Here is a 22,009-nt window from a genome sequence, read left to right as displayed (position 1 = left end):
TCATGTCTTGTTTATCCTCTGCAACTCCCATAGCAACCAACACAGTGTTCTGCACACAGTGTTGATGGATTGACTGAAATTAGCATTCTCCCCTAGCCATGACCAAAGATTGGCACCAAATAGAGGGTCACCGGGTACAACTAAGACTTCACTTTATGGCTTCATAAGACCCATCTGTCACGGCCATTCAACGTGACTCTTGAAGAGAGAAACTATTTTTAAAAATCTATGAGAGGGTTAGGACCTAGGGCTTACATTTTATTTGCATTCAACTAGAGGAAATTTAAAGTTTTATGTCCAGCAAGCAAGCCTCCTACACTCAGACAGCAGAATCAATATCCGGCTTAAGTGAAATATAAATCTGGGTTTCATCAGCATAATAGTGAAAACCAACCCCTCGCCTTATGAATAACTTGCTTCAAAGGCAACACATAAATTGCCAACAATAGAGGGGCTTGAGAATAAATCCCCAAGGGACATGACAAGGGACAATGCCAGAAAACACACACACACACACACACACACACACACACACACACACACACACACACACACACACACAGAGAATGAGCCAAACTCATTCAGTGCTTTGTCCCGCAAAGTCGACTTTCTGAGTCAATTCAGGCAGATGTCCTGATCTCCTTCTGTTTCCTCAGCAGCCCTTAAATCCAGAAGAATTAGAAGAGACACACACCCCAAGTTAGACTTCATCAATAAATCATTAGATCCCTGAAACGAAGGGTAACTGTCCTTATGGGGAAAAAACAAACAAAACCAAAATTTGAGTGCCAGCCAGAAATCCTTCCTTAAGCTTAGTGCCTAATTAAATGCTGGAGAAGTGTAGAGCAAAAGTTTTATTCAAATATAAATGGAAAAACTATGAAGAAAGGGAGAAGGAAAGAGAAGGGCCACACCATTAAGCCAAGCTTGTGTGAGGTGGGGCAGAGCCTTAAAGTGAAGACTTAAAAGCAAAGGTTACAGACACTAAAAACAAAACCAAAAAGCTGGCATTGCTTCTTTGCAGGAAACCCAGGGATCAAACACAAAGGCAAGATTCTCTTCCTACTGAAAGCTAAAGAGGTTTTTTTTTCTGCCTAAGCACAGGATCCTGAGTGAATTCCAGCAAAGTTAGAGAGTTATGGTGGTAGTTCTTTAAAGCTGACCCCAGGGGACACAGTCTTTGGTACATCATATATGGGAAAATGCTAAATAGGGATAATGGTCATAAAAGGGCTTTATGAGGACTTTACTGACACTCCTAAAATGAACATGTGTAATAGGGAATTAAATGGAAAGTTTCAAGCCATGTTTATTGAGTCCTAGAGTTTGCACCAGAAAGCATTACAATGCTAGCTGATCATGGGTCAACTCAGGAGAGAATTCAGGGCCTTTGAGGCCAAAATAATTATGCCTCTAACCAACTGGTCTAATGAATGTGCCCTTTTCTTAGAACTATACATTTTTTTTTCTTGGCAAGGCCAGTCACTAGGGGGAACAATAGCCTCAGCCCTGAAATAACTCACTCTGATAGTTTATTCATGAACACTTAGGTTATATGCTGGCCTGCAACAGGGAAATCTAAAAGTTCTTCATTGGCGATACAAAGCCTATCATTCTATCACTGAACAGTGCACTGCTTAGACAGCAAGAATCACTGAATCACAGCATTCAACAGTGGGGCGTGACACTGAGCTGCTGGAAGCCCGCAGTGAAGGAAAGAGCTGCTTCATGTGCAGTGATGGTAAATGGACTGGTTCGCTTTGCGAGACTACCAGGCAGAATTTAAACAGCACCGGGTGCTCTTTGTAAATAACATTTGGAGAATTTGTAAAGAGCAAGTGCAATTACAAAGTAAAGGATAGTCTTTTTATGCTTAAAAAGTTAAAAAAAGCCCACTGGTCAACCATGAGCCTTTTCACCCTCACCTGCCCAGTTGGCTATAATTCATCCTTAGAAATCCCATCTTCAAATGTGAAGAACACCTATTTAAGGATATTGATCAAGCAATCAATGGCATTTTCTGAGTACTTACTCTGCACAGAACACTGTACTAACACTGCACAGAACACTGAGAAGCAGCATAACGTAGTGGCCTGGAAGTCAGAAAGTCACAGGTTCTAATCCCAGCTCCACTACATGTCTGCTGTGTGACCGTGGGCAAGTCACTTCTCTGGGCCTCAGTTCCCTCATCTGTAAAATGAGGATTAAGACTATGAGCCCTACATGGGACAGGGACTGTGTCCAACCCAACTATCTTGTATCTACCCCAGTGCATAGAACAGTGCCTAGCACATAGTAAGTGCTTAACAAATATCATAATTATTGTAATGATTACTTATTATTGTTTGGGAGAGTGCAATAGAGGCAGTAGGCATGATCCCTACTTCCTAGGAGTTTACAATCTAGCAGGGAGACAAATACTAAAATTAAATTATAGGTTGGGAGAGAAACCAAGTATAACAACGTTTTCAGAAACGTTACTGGGGGAAGGAATGAAATGAGTATTTACGCACTTGGTGGGGAAAGACTCCAGTGCATAGGTGACACGGAAGAGAAGGATAATAGGTTGGGAAGATGAGAGGTTAGTCAGGGAAAGCTTCCTTGAGGAGTTGTGACATTAGTAGAGCTTTGAAAACGGGGCGAGCACTGGTCTGCTGGATGTGAAGGGGAAAGGAGTTCCGGAAAAAGGTCAACAGCAAGATCAGTGAGAAGTCACAGGGAGTAGAGTCACATGACATTTCACAGTCTTTCCTAGTTAAGAAACTTTCTATTGTCAGTGTGGGCCAAACTGTGGATTGCTCCTTTTTGAGCTGCCTGAGCTTTGTTCATAATTTGTTGGAGACCCAGGATAGTTGTCCTGTTATAACCGACAACTGCTCTGATGGGGTCCAGTGAAACCTACACAAAATATGGGCTGCAGTGATTTGACAAGAAGAACCCTCTGTAGAAATTGTGAATAAAAATTGCAAACCCTCTGTAGAAATGCATATACAAGTGTAGACTGAAACATTTTCCATTAGGCTGTTATGAAGGGGAAGAAAGGAATAGCAGTGGGAGAAGAAAAAAATTTCTCAAAAAGAAAATATAAAAGGGAAAAGAAGAGGGGCACTATAGCAGTGGAACTAAATTTTGAAAGAATTCTAGAAATGGTCTCATTTTCATCAGTGGTACTTGTATTAAAGCAGTAATAAGGTTGTAATAAAAGTAATCATCAACAATGGTATTTATTTGCGCTTATTATGTGCAGAGCACTGTACTGAGCACTTGGGAGAGTACAATGCAAGAGAGTTAGCAGACATGTTCCCTGCCCACAACCAGCTTAATGAAAGACTCATCAATAGTGGTGGAAAACATGCCTTTGAATCAAACCAAAAATAAAAACTAAAATCTTTGTCCCTCAAATGGTTTCCTTCCAGAATTTCCCCTGCCACTCTAAAAATGCCAGGGGAAAAATGAAAAATGATATAGAACAGATCCAGAGACTTTTCCAATACAAATGACCTGGCTTCGCTCACAGCAGGCCTTCCCTTCTATCAAGTCCTGATGGGATCATGAGCTATCCTGCCTCTCCACACAACTCCCTTTCTGGGGGAGGGTGCTGATCTAGAAAATCTGTCAGAGTCGGGAGTTATGGAGCAAACTAATTAAATCATTGACAGCCCAATTCGGTTCAAGGGAAAGCTTCATAAAGCATTAGAGCTTCTGCAATGAGTCATTCGCTTCAAAGGGAAAGAGGAATGCAGCAGTCTTCAATATGGTTTTGTACACTAGAAGATCTCCGGGAGGGGTAAAGTTGCTTTTTCCTTCCTTATTTCCCTCAAAGTAAACATTAATAGGAGTGGCTCTGAATCTATTAGCTTTTCTCTTTTTCCAGTTTTGGCCACGGTGGTCAAGTTCTAGAATACTAAAAATTTTAGGAATTCTATTCTGCATAGCATTTCTGGAGGTCTGCAAATTATAATTTAAGTAGAGTTGCAAAATGATTTGAAATTATCAGTGAAGTTAATAATCTCCATGAAAATCTAAATCCAAACATTCTGAAAGCATTTCACTGATCACAGATAGAACCAAATTTGCTAATATTAGTAGTAGTAAATAGTATTAAGAACTTACTGTACACGAAGCATTGTACTAAGTGCTAGGAAAGAATACACAGGTGGGAATTTGATGATGTCTCTCTGTCCCAACTACCTTTTAACATCGGCAAATCTTTTTGGAATTTATCAATATGGAAATGACAGGGGGAGGACAATTGTGGTTCCTATAGTAGAAGTAGTAAAGTAAGCTCCTTGAGGGCAGGGAACATATTTACCAACTCTGTTGTATTGTACTCTCCCAAGCACTTAGTACAGTGCTCTGCGCAGAGTAAGCGCTTAATACCACTGATGAGGATGATGATGATGATGATGAGTGTCCACTGGATGCATGTATTAAGAGATGCTGTGGCAGAACAATCAAACAGAAACCGAAAACGATGACTTATTAAGGACTTACTTTGTGCAAAGTACTATGATTATGCACTTCCATATGTGGTGAAGGCCTTAAAGTGAGGGCAAAATTTATCACTGCTCAATACATTCTCCAGCACAAACAAGACATCTCAAACGGGCAAGAAATATAAATATTAAGTTTAAATAAGACGGTAGCAAGAAGACTTGGATGACAAAATAAAAAATAGGTACTCCTGAGAAAGGAAGACCTCAATTTCTGATTCTTTGCATATTTTCAAAAGATTTAAATATAAATGAACGTATGTAAACCATTGCCAAATACAAGACTATTTAGGGAGGACACCATAATGCAGTAGATGATTAAAAAAAACTGCTCTCCTTACCTGATATTCATACTCCGTGTAAGGCAGCAACGAGACATCATTAAAAGAGAGTTGGGTTCCATTAAAAATCAACATGGAGTCAGGCCTTCCTAATGTTTTCATTGTTTGTCTTCTGTACAGCTCATAATATAAAATTTTTCCATTTGGCTGCAGAGGCCTGGACCAGAGAACGGAAGTTACAGGCTGGAATCTGTCAGGAGCAGTTTGCACCTCTAGCAGGGGAGGTGGCTGCATTGAAGGGGGTGTTTCCAGAGTCTGTATGGAAGCCCAGTCACTTGAAGCACATCCCAACAATGTGCAGGCTTGAATTCGTATTTCATACCTTTGGGAAGATAAATCAGAGGCCTTGAAAGAACTGCACCATGGATCCACACGGACAAAAACAAACTAATGGGGGAAAACCCCAATGACTGTTTCAAACAAAGAGATGCCTATTATTCACCCCTGCCTCCATCTCTAGGAGATTTTGGACAGTGGGGAAACATAAAGACATATAGAATGAAATGGTTCATCTTTGCATTTTCCCCAACACACTAAATCTATTATCATTTGCCTGGAAAGGCTTAGCAGATGGCCAAAATCAGAATTTTATTAAGTATCTCATTCTGTGAATGTATGAAATAGGATGTTAAACTGAAGGACTCTGAGAAGCAGACAGGAGTCTAGGCCTTGGGGGAGCCTGGGTTTTCTTTTCTGATGCTTGGGTTATGGTTGCTGGCTAAATGATTCACCAGAAATACTTCCATGTCATAAGGGAGCACACCCTCACTGGTAATAAATCCTCTTACCTGATGGATGAAATCTTAAAACAAGCTCGCCAAACACACCCCAAGAAGGACCTTTTGGCTAAAATTAACCCAGCTACCTACTACATTATCAATCACAGGGACATTTTATCACTATCCAGTTAAACCTAACCCATCAATTATTTTTGACTCAAAGCTGTTCTCCTGCCATTCGGAAAAGTGTTTGTACAAGGCGACTTTTGCCTAATGAATGAATACATTTAACTCGGTATTTTTTAAAACTCTCATTCTGGGTGATCAGCTAGCCTATCAATCAGTAGTATTTACTGAGCACTTACTTTGTAAGGATCCCTGCCTTCAAGGAATTTGTAGTCTAGCTGGGGAGACAGACACTAAAATAAATTACTGGTTGGGAAAACAATGGAATTTAAAGATAAGTATATAAATGCTACAGAGGGAGGTGTTGGAGGAGAGGTGAATACCTAAGAGAAGGAGTGAAGTGACCAGGGCATGGGTGATGTGGAAGTGTTGCAGTGACAGTGTGTTTGAGTGGGGAGTGAAGATAGGTTGCCAAGTTGAGAGATTAGCCAGAGAAAGTCTCTTTCTTCCTGCCTCACAAAACTGTCACCTACTCAACTATTCAATGGTATTTATTCAGTGCTTACTAAGTGCAGAGCACTGTACTAAGCCCTCGGGAGAGTACAGTGCAACTGAATTTGTGGACACACTTCTTTCCTATAACAAGCTTATGGTCTAGAGGGGGAGACAGACATTAATATGAATAAGTAATTTATACTCTAAAATTTAAAGATATGTAAATTACTGTGGAGTTGGAGGTGGGGCAAATATCAAATGTCCAAAGGTCACAGATCCTAATGCATATTCTCAATGGGCATTCTCACCAGCGCCTAATTTCTATACATGGACAAAATTCTGCCCACGTCAGATAGGTGACTGGGGATATGGGAAATAGTGTGTAGTTTCCTGGCTGAAGTGAGACATTTTAATCCTCTGAATCAGTATAAGACAAAAGCCAAGTCACAAAGCATGTGGCGTTTCTCAAGAAGATACCTACAGAAGTTCTAATTACTATTTAATATTTAATAGGGCACTAAATAATGGTCATGAGTAGGTGCATAAGACTATGAATGTTTCATTTAAACAGCACTATACATCAGAGGTAATTATAGGAGGGATCTAATCTACACATCACAATTACAATAATAGCTGAATTTCACCGACGGTGGTCTGAAATTAACGCAATTTCAGCCTTTAATTTTTTTTTAAAGTGGCTCTGTTCATTTTACTAAATTTTAAGCATAAAATATCTTTAATCACACTTCACTCTGGGGATTCAAGTTACTTAAATTGTGTTGGGGGAAAATAGAAAGCAATCATTTATGTAGTGGAAATTACGTTTGTGGTATGCACAGTTCATTTAAATGCAGGACTAAATTCATTCATTCATTCATTTGATTGTATTTCTTGAGCACTTACTGTGTGCAGAGCACTGTACTAAGCGCTTGGGAAGTACAAGTCGGCCACATATAGAGACGGCCCCTACCCAACAGCGGGCTCACAGTCTAGAAGGAGGAGACAGACAACAAAACATGAAGACAGGTATAAATATAAGTATAAATGTGCTTATAGGATACATAATCACTAGCCAAATGGCCCTCCTACAAGAAGCTAGATTACTCCTCTCTTAGAGTAGTGGAAATTGGGTCTATTTTTTATAGTGCAGCATGCCCCAACACTGGGAAGGCCACAGCTGGGATAGTCTCTGTGGCTAAGCATCTGGACTCAGTCTGAGAAGCTTGAAACTCTGCTCTTCTATCCACAGTACCTTCCTGCTTTGTATATTTTATTCTCATATTTATTCCTGTCTTTGACTTTTGTTTCTGTGTTCTTATTTTTCAAAAAAAATCTTTCCTAAGGACCAGTCACCAGTCCCCTTTCCTTCTCTATCCTTAAATTATGAGCTCCTTGAGAGAAAGGCACATACTAAGCACTGGGGTAGATACAAGTTCATCAGGTTGGATATGGTCCATGTTCCATATGGGGCTCAAAGTCTTAATCCCCATTTTACAAATGTATTAATTGGGGCACAGAGAAGTTAAGTGACTTGTCCATGGTTACACAGAAGAAAAGTGGGGGAGTCTGGATTAGAACCCCAGTCCTTCTGATTCCCAGGCCTGTACTCTATCTACTAGGCTATGGTGCTTCCCATATTGGCTTAGTGGAAAGAGCACGGGCTTGGGAGTCAAAAGTTGTGAGTTCTAATCCCGGCTCTGCTACTTATCAGCAGTGTGACTTTGGGCAAATCACAACTTCTCTGTGCCTCATTTACCTCATCTGTAAAATTGGGATTAAGACTGTGAGCCCCACATGGAACAACCTGATTACCTTGTATCCACCTCAGTGTTTAGAACCGTGCTTGGCAAATAGAAAGCGTTTAACAAATACTATCATCATCATCATCTATAAACTCATATACTGGAAGAAATTTAGTCAGGCTTATCCTCTAGTCAGGACTCTCAGAGTCCACATGAAAGGTGCACAGCTGAGAGACTTTTAGTCCCTTCAAAGATCCACCCACACACCCCTGGCCCCGCCTCATGGGACTGATCACTGAATCCAACTCAGTTTATGGAAACAGCATATGAATCAATCAATGGTATTTATTAACTGCTTACTCTGTGTAGAGCACTGCACTAAGCACAAGGGAAAGTACAATACACTAGGGTTGGTAGATGCAATCTCTGCCCACAAGGAGTTGACAGTCTCTAGCCATCAAGCTCAGGTGTTTGGGTTAGAACCATTTACAGCATATCAGATCTCTATTGTGGCTGTAAACTGGTCTGGGAAAGTAGATACTCACAATCACTAGTATCTAAATGAGATTATGATGTGCTGGGTACTTACCAATGATAAGGCTCCAACTGAGTGGCCACATAAGACCTCCTGAAGAATGCATCATGAATCACGTTGATGGGAATGGTTTTCATTTCAGCTTCAGCAGGCTCCCGGATACAAAGAGAATAGTTGATTATCTCCCCATCGGCTTTTATAGAGGCATCCCAATTGATTGAGATCTCTCTTGGAGACTTTGCCTGGAGTTTAGGAGGGGCCATTCCAGAGGGAGCAGAGGGATTCATCCTGACTTTAGCCAGTGGACTGGTGGTGCTGCCTTTACTATTACTGGCTGTCACCGCGTAGTTATATTCCTTGCCTGAAGCTAGGGTAAAGTCATGGAATCGAGTTTCCAGACCAGCATACACAATGTCGCCATCCCTTCTAAGTTCATAGCTTCTGATTTTGCCATTTGGGTGAACTGGGGGCTGCCAGGTGACTTCTATCGACGCTGAGCCCATGACTTGCAACTTTGGTGTTTCCATATTTTGTGGTGGAGCCTCCATGGTCCAGATGGATTTGGATTTGCTTTCAGTGCAGCCTCCATTAGTACAAACCTCTAAAGTAAAATCGTATTGGGTGTGAGGCTGGAGGTTGGAAATTAGCTTGGATAAACTCTTCCCAACGGGATGCTCTTCCCCTCGGCATCTCAGAATGTACTTGATGATCTCTCCATTTTGAATTTGCGGAGGCCACCAAGACACGTTGATCTGTGTGGCACTGATGGCCTGAAGAGAAGGAGGGTCGACCCAAGCTGGGGCAGCCTCTGGAGTCTGAATTCTGGTGGGATCACTAGTGATACAGCCTGCTACTGTGCAGGCCATCACTGTATAACTGTAGACCGAGTAAGGGAGCAGGTCTTCGTCGGTGTAATTGAACGTCCCAGCATCAAAGCTGAATGGGAAGAACACTTCATTCCTTTGGAGCCGATAGGACTGGATGATACCATTGGGTTGCTCAGGGGGAATCCAGAAAATAAGCAGTTTAAGTGGATTAACAGCTTCGTAGGCAATCTGAGGGGCTGAGAGTCCTTCAGGGGCAGCCTGGTCAGTCCTAGCTATTGACCAAGAGCTATCGGTGTGGCCAGCTGAGTTCCAAGAGCGTATTTTATATTCACACCTGGTCCAAGGCTGCAAATCTTTATCATTGTACGTAAATGCATTCCTTTCAGTGTTGTATTCTGTGAAAACAATTTTCTCATCTGCCAAGGTTGCTCTGTTCCCTGAAGCATTTTCTTGGGCGCATCTGTGAATAACTTCATAGCGGATGATCTTCCCATTTGGATGAATAGGTCCAAACCAGCTCAGCTCAACGCTGGTTGCTCCGATGGACTGGATCGCGGGGTCCCGTTGGGAAGCGGGTGGAGCTTCTTCTGTGCGGATGGATTGGGGAGAAGAACGCGTACAGCCCGCCACTGTGCATGCCTCCAATGTCAGTGGGTACAGAGTGAAGGGTTCGAGGCGCCTGAAAAGAAACTGATGGGACAGGCCACTGTATTCCAGGTTGTCATCGTTGAAGATGTTGTATGTCTGAAAAGAAAGAAAAACCTCACCATTTCTCAAGGCGCACAATTCAATCAATCCCAGTTATTTTCATGATCACCTCCTGCATGTGCAGAGCACTGTACTATGCCCATTAGACCTGATCGCTACCCATAAGGAGCTTACACATCAAGTGAAAGACACGGATGCTAAAATAAATTACAGATTGGACAAAGTAATAGAGAACATAGGAATGTGCATAAGTGCTTCAGAAGAATCAAAGTGTCCACATGCTTGAATGGCACTTTGGAAGTGCCTAAGAGGGAGAACAGGTATTGAAACCCCTTTTTATAGATGAGGAAACTGAAGCACAGAGAAGTTAAGTGACTTGCTAAAGGTCACACAGCAGGCAAGTGGCAGAGATGGGATTAAAACCCACATCCTCTGACTCCCATTAGCTGCTTCTTGCCTTAAAAAACAGATTTCTGAGAGCAGAGCTTGGTCTGATGCTGGAGGGTAAGGAATGTCTCTGTGTTGCCTTTCTTCTAATAGGTACATTCTACTTTCTGGAATACTGGCTCACTGATGTCCTGGAAATGATATGGGAATTCCAAGGCCACTGGCCACTAGAGTCTTTTAATGTTAGATTCCTTCCAAATAGGAACCAGAGTTGGAGAGACAGGTGCAAAAGAAGCCTAACTGATCATCAAAACAGATAAAAGCCTTGCACTCCATCAATCCCTCTTTCTCCCATCTCACCTGCTCTATTCTGACAGATATTGTGTTCAATTTGTGTGGTGAGAAGGGCAATATTCTGAGGAGGCAAATATCATGTCTTTGTGATTAATATTATCCAGTGTTCACTTCAGTAAGAGCCCTTTAAAAAGAAAATGAAGAGACCAACTTTTGAGGCTGTTATGTGTGTGATTTTTGCTTGGAGATCTTTTAAAAGCTTGTTTAATACCAGAGTTCAGATTGTAGTTGAAGAATCAGCTTACCAAGATTGAACAATAATAATTAAAACTTTATATAAAATCATGGTATTGTCAAAATGTTTTCATATCAGTTACTTAATTTGCCCTTGCTACATCACTGGGACATAAGGAAGAGCAGACATTTTTTACCCCTACATTATATATGACATAGCTAAGACTCAGAGAGGTTGTCAGTTGTCTCAGGAAACGCATCCAGGCAGCGGCAAAGCCAAAACTAGAATCCAGCTCCTTTGACTCTTGAGATCTGCCCTTTTTCCTCTAATTCATGTTCACTTATAATGAAGGAATGGCAATAGATATCACATTTCTTTGAACATTAATCACTAATATGGTTATAGATCCAGAATACAGTACCTTAATCACACCATTGGTCTTGGCTGGCTCAGACCATTTTAGTAACAATGCTCTTCCATTCTCCTTTCTTTCAACTGTGAAGTTGCTCAGCCCACTTGGGGAGGATTCTGAGGTGCGAACGGAAGTCCACGGACTTGATACTTGCCCAGCCCGATTTACAGCCACAACACAGACACGATATGTTGTAAATGGTTCTAACCCAAATACGTGGGCTCGATGGCTTTTTCCCTGCAACAGAATTGAATTAAAATACTTTTTTTTTGTAAGCTAAGATTGTAAATAGTTCTAGTTCTTCTAGACTGTGAGACTGTGAGCCCACTGTTGGGTAGGGACCGTCTCTATATGTTGCCAACTTGTACTTCCCAAGCGCTTAGTACAGTGCTCTGCACACAGTAAGCGCTCAATAAATACGATTGATTGATGGATATGCAACTATGAGACTGTAGTCACATATATAGGGAAATATAGGTGGCCAGTGATAGAACTCCAAGAGCCCAGGCTACCGTTTTCCAACTCAGAATAAACATCCTTTAGGTGCATCACATAGGTTGCATGACAGACCATGGCAATGGCAAATAAAACATTTTGCAAAAAGCCAAGAAACTATACTGTAACATCAGGGGAGATCTCTGACTCTCTCCCTTGTTTCTAAGCCACTGCATCCACGCCCAAGACCCTGGAAGTATTGGTGCCAGTTCTGAACCATGGGGCACGACACGAAGGAACTAAGCCAGAGGGAAGCTTTGTGCTTAAAATAAAGTTATAGGACACAAAGGCACCTGGTGCCTTATTGGTTCTAGACCAGGGACAGGCTAGCTGAAAAAAACACTGTCCAGTATAGAATCAGATCAGTGGTCAACCTAGGGCCAGCATTTACACCAAGATAGATGGGTTACTGCCCCAGAGACCTGCGAGTTCTAGGAATCCTGTGGTGTCACGTGCCCTAAAAGATAACAAATGGACTGCCTACCTCCTCATTCTCACTAACGGGTGGGGAAGATGACCAACACTAATCATAATTAATAATTGTGGCATTTCTTAAGTGTCTACTGTGTGCACTGTACTAAGTGCTGGGGGTAGAGACAAGATAATCAGATCCCACATGAGGTTGACAGTCTAAATATGAGAAGAACAGGTATTGAATCCATGAGAAGCAGCGTGGCCTAGCAGATAGAAATGGACCTGGGAGTCCAAAGGATCTGGGTTCTAAACCCAGCTCCACCATTTGTCTGCTGTGTGGCCTTGGGCAAACCATTTCACTTTTCTGGGCCTCAGTTCCCTCATCCGTAAAATGAAAATTAAGATTATGAGCTCCATGTGGGACAGGGACTGTGTCCAACCTGAATATCCTATATCTACCCCAGCGCTTAGAACAGTGCCTGGCATATAGTAAGCACTTACCAAATACCATAAAAAAATTTAAAAATCCCTATTTTGCAGATGAAGTAACTGAGGCACAGAGAAGTTAAGTGATTTGTCCAAGGTCCCACAGCAGTCACATGGAGGAGCCGGGATTAAAACCCAGGCCCTCTGACTGCACCTAGGCCTGTGCTCTTTCTGCTAGGGCCATGCTGCTTATCTATGGTCACAAAGTGGGGAGGTTGCTGTCTTGGACTCTATACAATAGTTGCAGCTCTGGAACTGGCAACACACAATAGTGTACATAAATGGATGTGTACTTACATGTGGTGGAGAGTATGTAAATTGTACTGGGAATAGTAAGGTGGGTAGTGTTATTTGAGGACAACTTCACCTTTTTGAAATCGCATACAAAATGGCTGCAGTCAGCTCAGGAACTGCCTGATAGAATTGCCCATGAAAAGTGTGGACCAAGATGTAACTGTATTTGTGTGTCACCAAAAGATGAAGTCAAGGGCATGGGGGTCAAATTTAAATACAGTTCACAACTCATAGTGACAAGACATAAAGCAATCAAAATGGCTGACTTTTTAACATTGATGTTTACGCTCAGCTCATTTCAGATACATGAGTCCTGATATTTAGCAGAAATTTCATCACCATTTTTAATTGATGTGTTAATGTTTCTTGTTAAGATGTTAAACACAGGTTCTGAGAGAATACAACTTACTTTAGGGAACAAAAATCTGTGATCTCAATTTCCTAGTTTCAATAAATCATATTACATTACTAACTGCTAACCCCTTTAGAATTCTTTAATATTTAAACATTTGCTAAGAGAACAATCTCTGAAACACTTTTGAGGAAATATTAATTTCCCTTTTTTAAAATATTAAAAGTTAGATGATAAATATTTAAGTAGTTATTTCTCCACAACATTGAATTGCTCTTTCAGATAAATATAACTCAGAAGTGGAATGTCTATTATGAATATTAAAGCTGAAGATTCCACAAGTCCAGATTACAGACATACTTTTGTGATAAATGATTAGTTTTCCGTGAAACAGAGCAAACACTGGCAAGATTAATAATGCAAAAAAGTATAATTCTTTGTTAGGAATATTCAGTTGTCAATGCCAGAAGATCTTAAGCTTAAATTCAAACAGTAATCACCTCCAACAGATTATATATAAAAATAGACTGGCTGCTTTGGGACATTTAGAGATACCTTTTGTCATAAGAAACATGGAAAGCATGTGGGCTATAAAGCAAAAACATATGTACATTGTCAATAGCAGCACCTGCTCAAGTGCAGTTTATTTCAGGGCTGAGAATTTAGTTCAGCCCCTAGATGGCAATACTATCAAACACTTTTGGTCATATGAGCACTTAATGATTAACAACCTGAATTCAGTCATCCAACATACTCAAGGCAACCATTAAAAAAATAACAAACCTGATTTCATTATAGATTCTTTGAATAAACATTTATGGCTTTAGATCCTTGAAGGTGGAAGCTTTCAAACAGCCTCGGACCTAAATCGACACCACCAAATGCAAAATTATGAACTGCAAACTGATGGGTGGAACTCAACATAAACAGAAGTTTATGCTTGGCGTGAAAATTTGCCATTGAAAATTTTATTGGCACAAAACATGATTCAAATTAACTTCACAGTTGGATGTGGTCTGTATTCATCATGTACTTTTATGGGGATGGCTGGTTATTGGGATTTTAAAAGACAACTTTTAAAAGAATCTAATTTTCTTTCCAAGGTTTGTTGGGGTGTTGGGGGGCGGGGATGGAGGAGAAAATCCATGACATTAAATTACTACTTCTGAAGAGCTGCAAACAGCCTAGATTAAGGGGCCTACATATAGGATTCTGAGATAGTACTAAATCAACAAATCTGCCCCTTCAGCAATGCAAACAACTGCTTAATAACAACAGTGTCATAAAAGTTACATATTTTTAAAAGGGAAATTTCTTATCATATGCTCAGTTGATTTAAAAAAAATTATTTAAACCTTCTCCACCGCAGCAACATTGCTCAGATCTCGACTTCCGATAATCTTTCTCATCTTTCCATGCAGGTGGTGGAAAAGAGCTTTGCAAATTTGTTAAACTAATGGTAATTGATATCTTTAATTGGAAGTTTTCAGCTGTAATACCCCCTTCCATACAGACAGAATTTACTGAATTTTACTGTTAAAGATTGGAAATTCCAATGAAGGAAACCAAAAAAAAAACCCCAAACCAGAAAACCAGAAACAGAGAGACCTTCCAAAGAAACCAAAATTCTGTGCTTATTACTGCCTTTTTTGTTCACGGAGAAACAGAGTGTCATTTAAATCTACAAATTAGCATATAGTAAGAGGCGATATTAGGACAATACAATCTAAAATCTCTCTTTGCTACTGTGGGTCTTAACTGGTGGATTCAATTCTATTTCCAACTTTTCAGCTCTGCTTCGGGGGCACCGGGGCCGCCAGGAGGACTCTTAAATATTCTGACAATTTTACATCATCTCCCGTGATTGATTCTGACCACTTGAAGTGCCCCAAAGGTCGCTGTGGAGGTCAAAAGGTTTTTGTAGGTTGAAAATGATCAAAAATTAGCATTGATCGCTAGCTGTCAATAAGAGTCTGTGCGGGTAGACTCTGCACAAATGTTTAAACTACATAAAGCTACACAACTTAGTCATCTTTGAATCTATTGATCTGATGATCCGGCAGTTTCCAGCACTTTCAGTCAGGATTCTAAGGTCCTGAATTTTCAGAGAGGCCGCTTTTCATGGCATTCACTACTCTAGGTATGAGTATTAAAGCCAGTCAAATGATGAAGTAATATTAAAAGAGACGCAGAGGGGATGAAATGGCATTATGGACATTTATTGCATTTGGGGGAGCATAATTCTTCTCAAAAGAAAACAATCCCCTAATCAATTCCATTCAGAACTGGCCTGAACCATCTCAAGATTCTGACGGTTTCTCCTATTATTCTCTAGATTCCTTCAGTCCCCTTTGTTGCCAAGGCTTCTGCTGATAAATCCTGAATGTTTGACTCTGCTCCCTTTGGCTGCTCAGTTAATGTGAGGGTGAAAGGTCTTGAGTTTACTACACTGAAAAGTGGGTGCCTCATTTTGTCCAGAGAGATGGGGCTAAATATGGGAGCAGTGCAGAATTGTAGGTTAAAAACAACAACATCTTTTCCAGTCAGCTACTGCCTAGTTATATAGTAAATCACATTCTCTCTTGGCTTAATAACACCTGGGGATTTGTGGCAGAATGCAACAAGATCCAGATTTTCTAGGCTGGAGTACGAAGCCCACCAGAGCCCAATGGAAGACAGATTCATTCACTGGAGCCCAAAAGCAAATGTGCTGACCATGTGACATCCCGCCACTTGAACTCTCTTTTGGAGAGCAGTCTGAAACCCGACTTTAGAGCTGAAGTAGGGAAGCGACAGTTGTTACAATGGGATGATTCTTTTCCTACATCAACACCTATAAAGGGGATTTACATGTTTTTCTCCTACTTTACTAGGCAACCCCCCTCCCCCACCAAACTCCATGCCTTACATTCATTCACTTGAAAGTAAAAATCAAACTTAAGTGTGCATTTTGAAAAAAGGGATAGATATCACTAATTCTTCAGGATTTCACTAAGCCCTGCTTAAACTTTCTAATGCTACTTGCACTCTCTCTTGGCTGTGCCTCCAACTTCAGACACTGGGGTGCCCTGAGGCAGGGAAAAATTTGCTGCATCCTCACATTAATAATAATAATAATAATAACAATAGTACTTGTTAAGTGCCAAGCACTGTTTTAAGTGCTGGGATAGATACAAGTCATTCAGTTTGGACACAGTCCCTGATCCACATGGGGCTTATACTCTTAATCCCCATTTTACAGATGAGGTAACTGAGGCCCAGAGAAGTTAAGTGACTTGCCCAAGGTCACAAAGCAGACATGTGGTGGAGCCAGAATTGGAACCCAGGTCCTTCTGACTTCCAAACCAGTGCTCTATCCACTAAGCCATGCTGTTCCTCTGCTCCCATTTCTAATGCTGCCACTATGCTACCCTGTACACACAACCTACTGTAATGAATGGCATTATTCGGAAGTCTGCCCGAGTCCCTAAATGTAGAGAATTACTCTGGAAGGGATCTCTCAGGACCTGCCCTTGTTCGTTCATTCATTCATTCATTGTCATCTTTATCAAACACTTAACTGTGTGCAAAGCACTGTACTAAGCTCTTAGGAGAGTACAATATAAAAATAAACAGACATATTCCCTGCTCACAATGAGCTTACCACCTTAGAGGGGGAGACAAACACTGTTCCAGAACCAATGCATTCCAACTTAAGCACTGAGAGCCTATAAATTGTATCTCTGCATATTAAAATGCAGAGCACTTTTCCCCTTTACATCCCTGTCACTTTAGGGAAACAAAATGGCTGTGTCTGCACGGGTCCACCAACTTTCTGGGCAATTTTTTTTTCTCATTTGAAACCTCTGGCCCAAATCTAAGGGGGTAAATCTACTACTCAGTGCCAAACACACATTTTAAGGAGAAGGGAGCTTAGGGAAGTTAGTAGACAGTTAGATTGCCCATACTATTAGCCTTGCTCCGAATCCCATCCCAATCAATCAATGGTTTATTATTGAGTGCTTACTGCATACCAAGCACTGTGCTAAGTGCTGGGAAGGAGTACACAGGTGGGAATTAGGTGCGGACTCTGTCCCTTGAGGGGCTCACAATCTATGACGTAAGTGGGAAAGTGGGTTGGAGACGGACACATTGTAAGCGATGAAACAATAAAACATTAAAACAGCATAAAGGACAAGGTAACATACACAATCCACAAAGTAAAAATAAGAATCAGTAGGGTGCTGTGGTTAGAGGAGCAGAACTGTCTGACAATCTGCAGTGTGGGGATTTTCCCACTCTCATCTCCATCCCCAGAGCCCAAACAGGCCAGCAAAGGGGTGAGGAAAGCAAAGACGTTTTTTGCCCCCTGGGAAGCAGCTGTTAATCAGGCCAAACAGAAGCCTGTGCACTCACATGGCCTGAAACTCATCATGTCTTACCAAGTTCAACGGATCTCGGCAGATCAGGGAGCATTATGCGAAAAAGAACTAGCTGTGAACCTCCTGTCAATTTGATGGAAAACGAGGCTTGAGCCACTAAGAAATACGTGGCTTTTTTCCCTAAAGAAATGATTGTTTTCCCATTGAAGACAGATCCCAATATCATTTCAAACACCAACAAGAAGTATTTCTCCATTTGGAATCTTTAGCTTCAATCCCCCATGGGGGAAGTTTGATTTTAAGTGTCTGACTGATACTCATGTAGTTCAGCCAAATAAAAGCAACAGACACAAGCAACAAACTCAGCATCCCTCTAGACAATGAGTTCATTGTGGGCAGAGAATGTATATACCAGTTGTTATATTACATGTCCCCAAGTGCTTAGTACAGTGCTCTGCACACAGTAAGAGCTCAATAAATACTATTGATTGATGGATACTGTCTCCAAGCATCCTCCAGGGAACCCTAATCTCAGAATGGAAAGGCAGTGTGGTTTAGTGCTTACTGTGTCCAGAGCACAGTACTAAGTGCTTAGGAAACTATAACAGCATGGATCAATGGAAAGAGCATGGGCTTAAGAGTCAGAGGTCATGGGTTCAAATCCCAGCTCCACCAGTTGTCAGCTCTGTGACCTTGGGCAAGTCACTTAACTTCTCTGTGCCTCAATTACCTCATCTGTAAAATGGGGATTAGGACTGTGAGCCCCACGTGGGACAATCTGATCACCTTGTATCCTCCCCAGCGCTTAGAACAGTGCTTGGCACATAGTAAGTGCTTAACAGATGCCATCATTATTATTATAACACAATACAGTTGGTATATGTGATCCCTGTCCATGAGGAGTTTACAGATAAGTTAAGTAACTTGCCCAACATCACACAGCTGGCAAATAGTGGAATAAGGATTAGAACCAGGTCTTCTGACTCCCAGGCCTGTGTTATTTTTAGCAGGCCATCCCACTTAATAACAGAATTATTATCATCATCCTGATGGACACACATTTTGCCTATCTCCTGCCTTGTCACCAACCTGGGTGGCCCTAGTGGCATCCCCAGAATAAAGACAGGTATGCCAGCAGTGGGGTGGGGGGAAGGGAATCACTGGGGACCACTGGGAATCCCTTGGCATCAGCTGCCACTCAGGAGATCTGCCCTGGAGGCTAGATTGTTGCTGACTCTTAAGGATCTCTCTCTCTCTCTCTCTCTCTCTCATATATATATCTATCTATCTATCTATCTATCTATATATATAGATAGATAGATAGATAGATAGATAGATAGATAGATAGATATATATTTTGGTCCTTGATGATAATACTGCTGTCATAAAGCTTGTGATTGCTGAATAAAAGCAGGCCAAGAATCGGAGAGAAACAACTACACTGTTGGGCAAAAAGGTGGGGCTACTAGAAATTAAATTTCACAGAAAAAATATGATGGAAACCTCTTAGTGCCCCAAATCGAATAGGGATTAATTCACCATCAGCAACTGAAATCATGGATGGCCAAAAATGGTTGTGGACAAGAGGAAAAGCTGTATTTGCATAGGATATTGAGTTATTACTTCAAAAATAAACATAACAGGATCATTACGGATTCTGTATTTTCCTTGTACATTTCAGTTAATATGAGAATTAAAATAAAGCTTTTAGTCAACCAGCTTAGTGCAAAACAAATTATCCCAGGTTTAGCAATGATTTCTTTTTGAAATATCTATTGACTCAAGCATATTAACTTGTAAATCCTCCAGTTTCAGATATTATCTATTGATTATCTTTTTTGTATTATAAATGAACAAAAATAAATGACCATGGTTGTCATTACAGCTTAAAAGAAGGTATACTTAGGCTAAGTATACTTCAAATGTTTTTTTCCTATGTCTCTAACAGTCCGGTAGCTATAGTTTAACTTGTCAAAGATCTCCTGATTCCAGTCTTGGCCATTTTGACAGGCTGGTTTGGGTGGGAGTTGGCCAATAAAAGTGATTAGCTGTTTTCTGAAAAAGAAAATTCAAATAATTTAGTCAAAAATTGAAACACCTCAATTAGGAGGTCAATATTCTGAATTAACTGAACCTAAATCTCCCAGGGCCTAGAGTTACTCCCAGTACCTTTGTATCCCAGGAAGTCGTCATACTCAGGCTAATAAAATTTTAGATTTAGCAACATTTTTGTAACACGCAAAAAGGATTCATAGCTGAAACAAATGTATCTATTTATAGTTGAAGTCAGTAGTCAAAACACACTTATTAAATGCCCTGAGAACTAAGTGCTTGAAGTATGCTTTCAAGTCACTCTGTTCTGTTACATGTTTTCACTTCCTTTTTAGTTAGAATGCAATCCTACATCGCCAGGGTGTTCAGATACTGCACATGACTGGATCACAAGGAAAGGTTAGAACACAGGGCAGCAAATATAGTGAATGCTACTGTGCAAAATTTTCCTCAATAGGGGATTTTGCAAGAACCCACCTGCATTGTAGGAAACTGGATAAAGACACATTTTGTATATTAACAAAGTTAACCTTATCTATAATTACAAACTGCTTACCCCTACGTTATTATTCTGCCCTATAGGAAAAAAACTGAAAATCTTCTCTGAGTTACTAATATGGCTGTCCTTATTTTAAAAGCAATCTGATGCCGTTCAAAGAGGAAGAAAAAAATGGAGTGAAAGGTCCTTCACATTTGAATCAGTGGACTTTTGCATTACTACCCCAGATCTAATAAGATGCAAAACTGAAAACTCATTTTGCTGTCTTTATATTGCCAAGATCTATTGGAGATAATTGCTACAAGATAAATATAGAGCCCTTTCTCATGCTTGCTTCCACTTGAGAAATCCAGATCATTATTGGTAAAAATTAAATAATTGGACACTGCACAGATGTTCACTTGGACAGAGTCCTTTAAATGTAAAATCCTTGTGTTACAAAACATTTAATCAGTTAGTCTTTGTTACAAAAACTGGTCTCACTTTAAAACTGATCTCATTAGCACTTTTTGCTATTTATCTAAACGAATACATTGACTTAAATCCTTAGTTAAAATTTAACACTTGAGTGAAAGTGACCAAGCCATATGCAAAAGATTTAATAATTTCACAGAATATTACCAAAAGCTCTAACTCTCATATTACTTGGCAGATTGCATTCCATCCACTATGCTGATGTCTCCTACTGAGCCCCTGAAACTCCTGATTAAGGGGCAGTTACCCTTTCCCCCTCATCCTGGTGACTGTCTTTCAAAATAATGCACAGGTTACCCCAACAATAAAGGAGTTAAGGAGACCAGAATCATCTGAAGTGGGTGTGAAAAATGCAGAAACCTTCCTTGTTTGTGCCACTGTAACAACTAGGCATTCTGCAAATCAGGCAAGAGCAGGGCTGCCCAATTCAAAACAGAGCACGTAGCCACCATATGGGCATCTTAAAAGCAGGACACATGAAATGTTTAGATGTATCCCTCTTCAGGGTGCAATAATAAAGCAGTAAAAAGAAAAACAGAATGTGCCACGGTCATGCATTCACTTACAATCATTCAGCTACGAGAAGGTGCAAGTGTTTTTGAGAACCTTCACTCAACTTCAAGAAAGCTGCACCACTGTTTGATGCAAAAATGAGTTTTTAAAATGGGTTCACTGTCTAAACAGCCAAAACATTTTTGCAACTTTTCATCAGAGGGCACTTTCTTCATGATAAATAATGGGGTAGGAACATTAGAAAATGGTTGATTATCCTACGAGCCCTAAGAAAAGTATTTCCCGTACTTAGAATGACTGAAATTGGTACTAATAACACAAGATTTTCCCTGTCGGTTGAAACCTCATCAGATATTTTCCACAAAACCATTTTATTTACTGCATTCCAGACAATAGAGACACACCCTCAGGGAATTGAGAGGGAATTTATAGGAGCAGAAAAACACAGGACACAAAAGTGGTATTCGATCTTTGCAAGAAAGGGTGGTTAGACTAAGACTATGAAAACTCTACCAGAGTTTAATGCTTCTTTTGAAGAAAACTTCAGCTGCAAAAACAGAAGCCAACTTTGACCTTCCTTTATGTTCATTTTCCATTAAAAATGGCAATCATTTTCAAACATGAAATACGTAGAATCTTTTTCAATGGACATTCAGAAGCAAATGGGACATAATCTTTGAATTGTTTAGTTCTATCAACTCATCAAAACTCTCACGTGATTAGGCAGGGAATCAAGGGAAACTACTGGAAATCAA

At 40.5% G+C, this 22,009-nt stretch overlaps 1 protein-coding gene across 1 annotated transcript in view; it reads right to left on the bottom strand.

Annotated features, from left to right (window-relative positions):
- Positions 1–22,009, bottom strand: part of USH2A (usherin) — a 443,094-nt gene that overhangs the window by 29,062 nt on the left and 392,023 nt on the right. The window contains exons 63-65 of the mRNA XM_038760847.1: positions 11,324–11,551; positions 8,506–10,022; positions 4,835–5,156 (exon numbers count right to left, since the gene is read on the bottom strand). Coding sequence (XP_038616775.1) covers positions 4,835–5,156; positions 8,506–10,022; positions 11,324–11,551 — 2,067 coding nt within the window. The remainder of the gene's footprint in view (positions 1–4,834; positions 5,157–8,505; positions 10,023–11,323; positions 11,552–22,009) is intronic.

This window comes from Tachyglossus aculeatus, chromosome 19, assembly GCF_015852505.1.
Source record: "Tachyglossus aculeatus isolate mTacAcu1 chromosome 19, mTacAcu1.pri, whole genome shotgun sequence".
Taxonomy (NCBI): Eukaryota; Metazoa; Chordata; class Mammalia; order Monotremata; family Tachyglossidae; genus Tachyglossus; species Tachyglossus aculeatus.
This window is presented reverse-complemented; position numbering and strand designations above follow the sequence as displayed.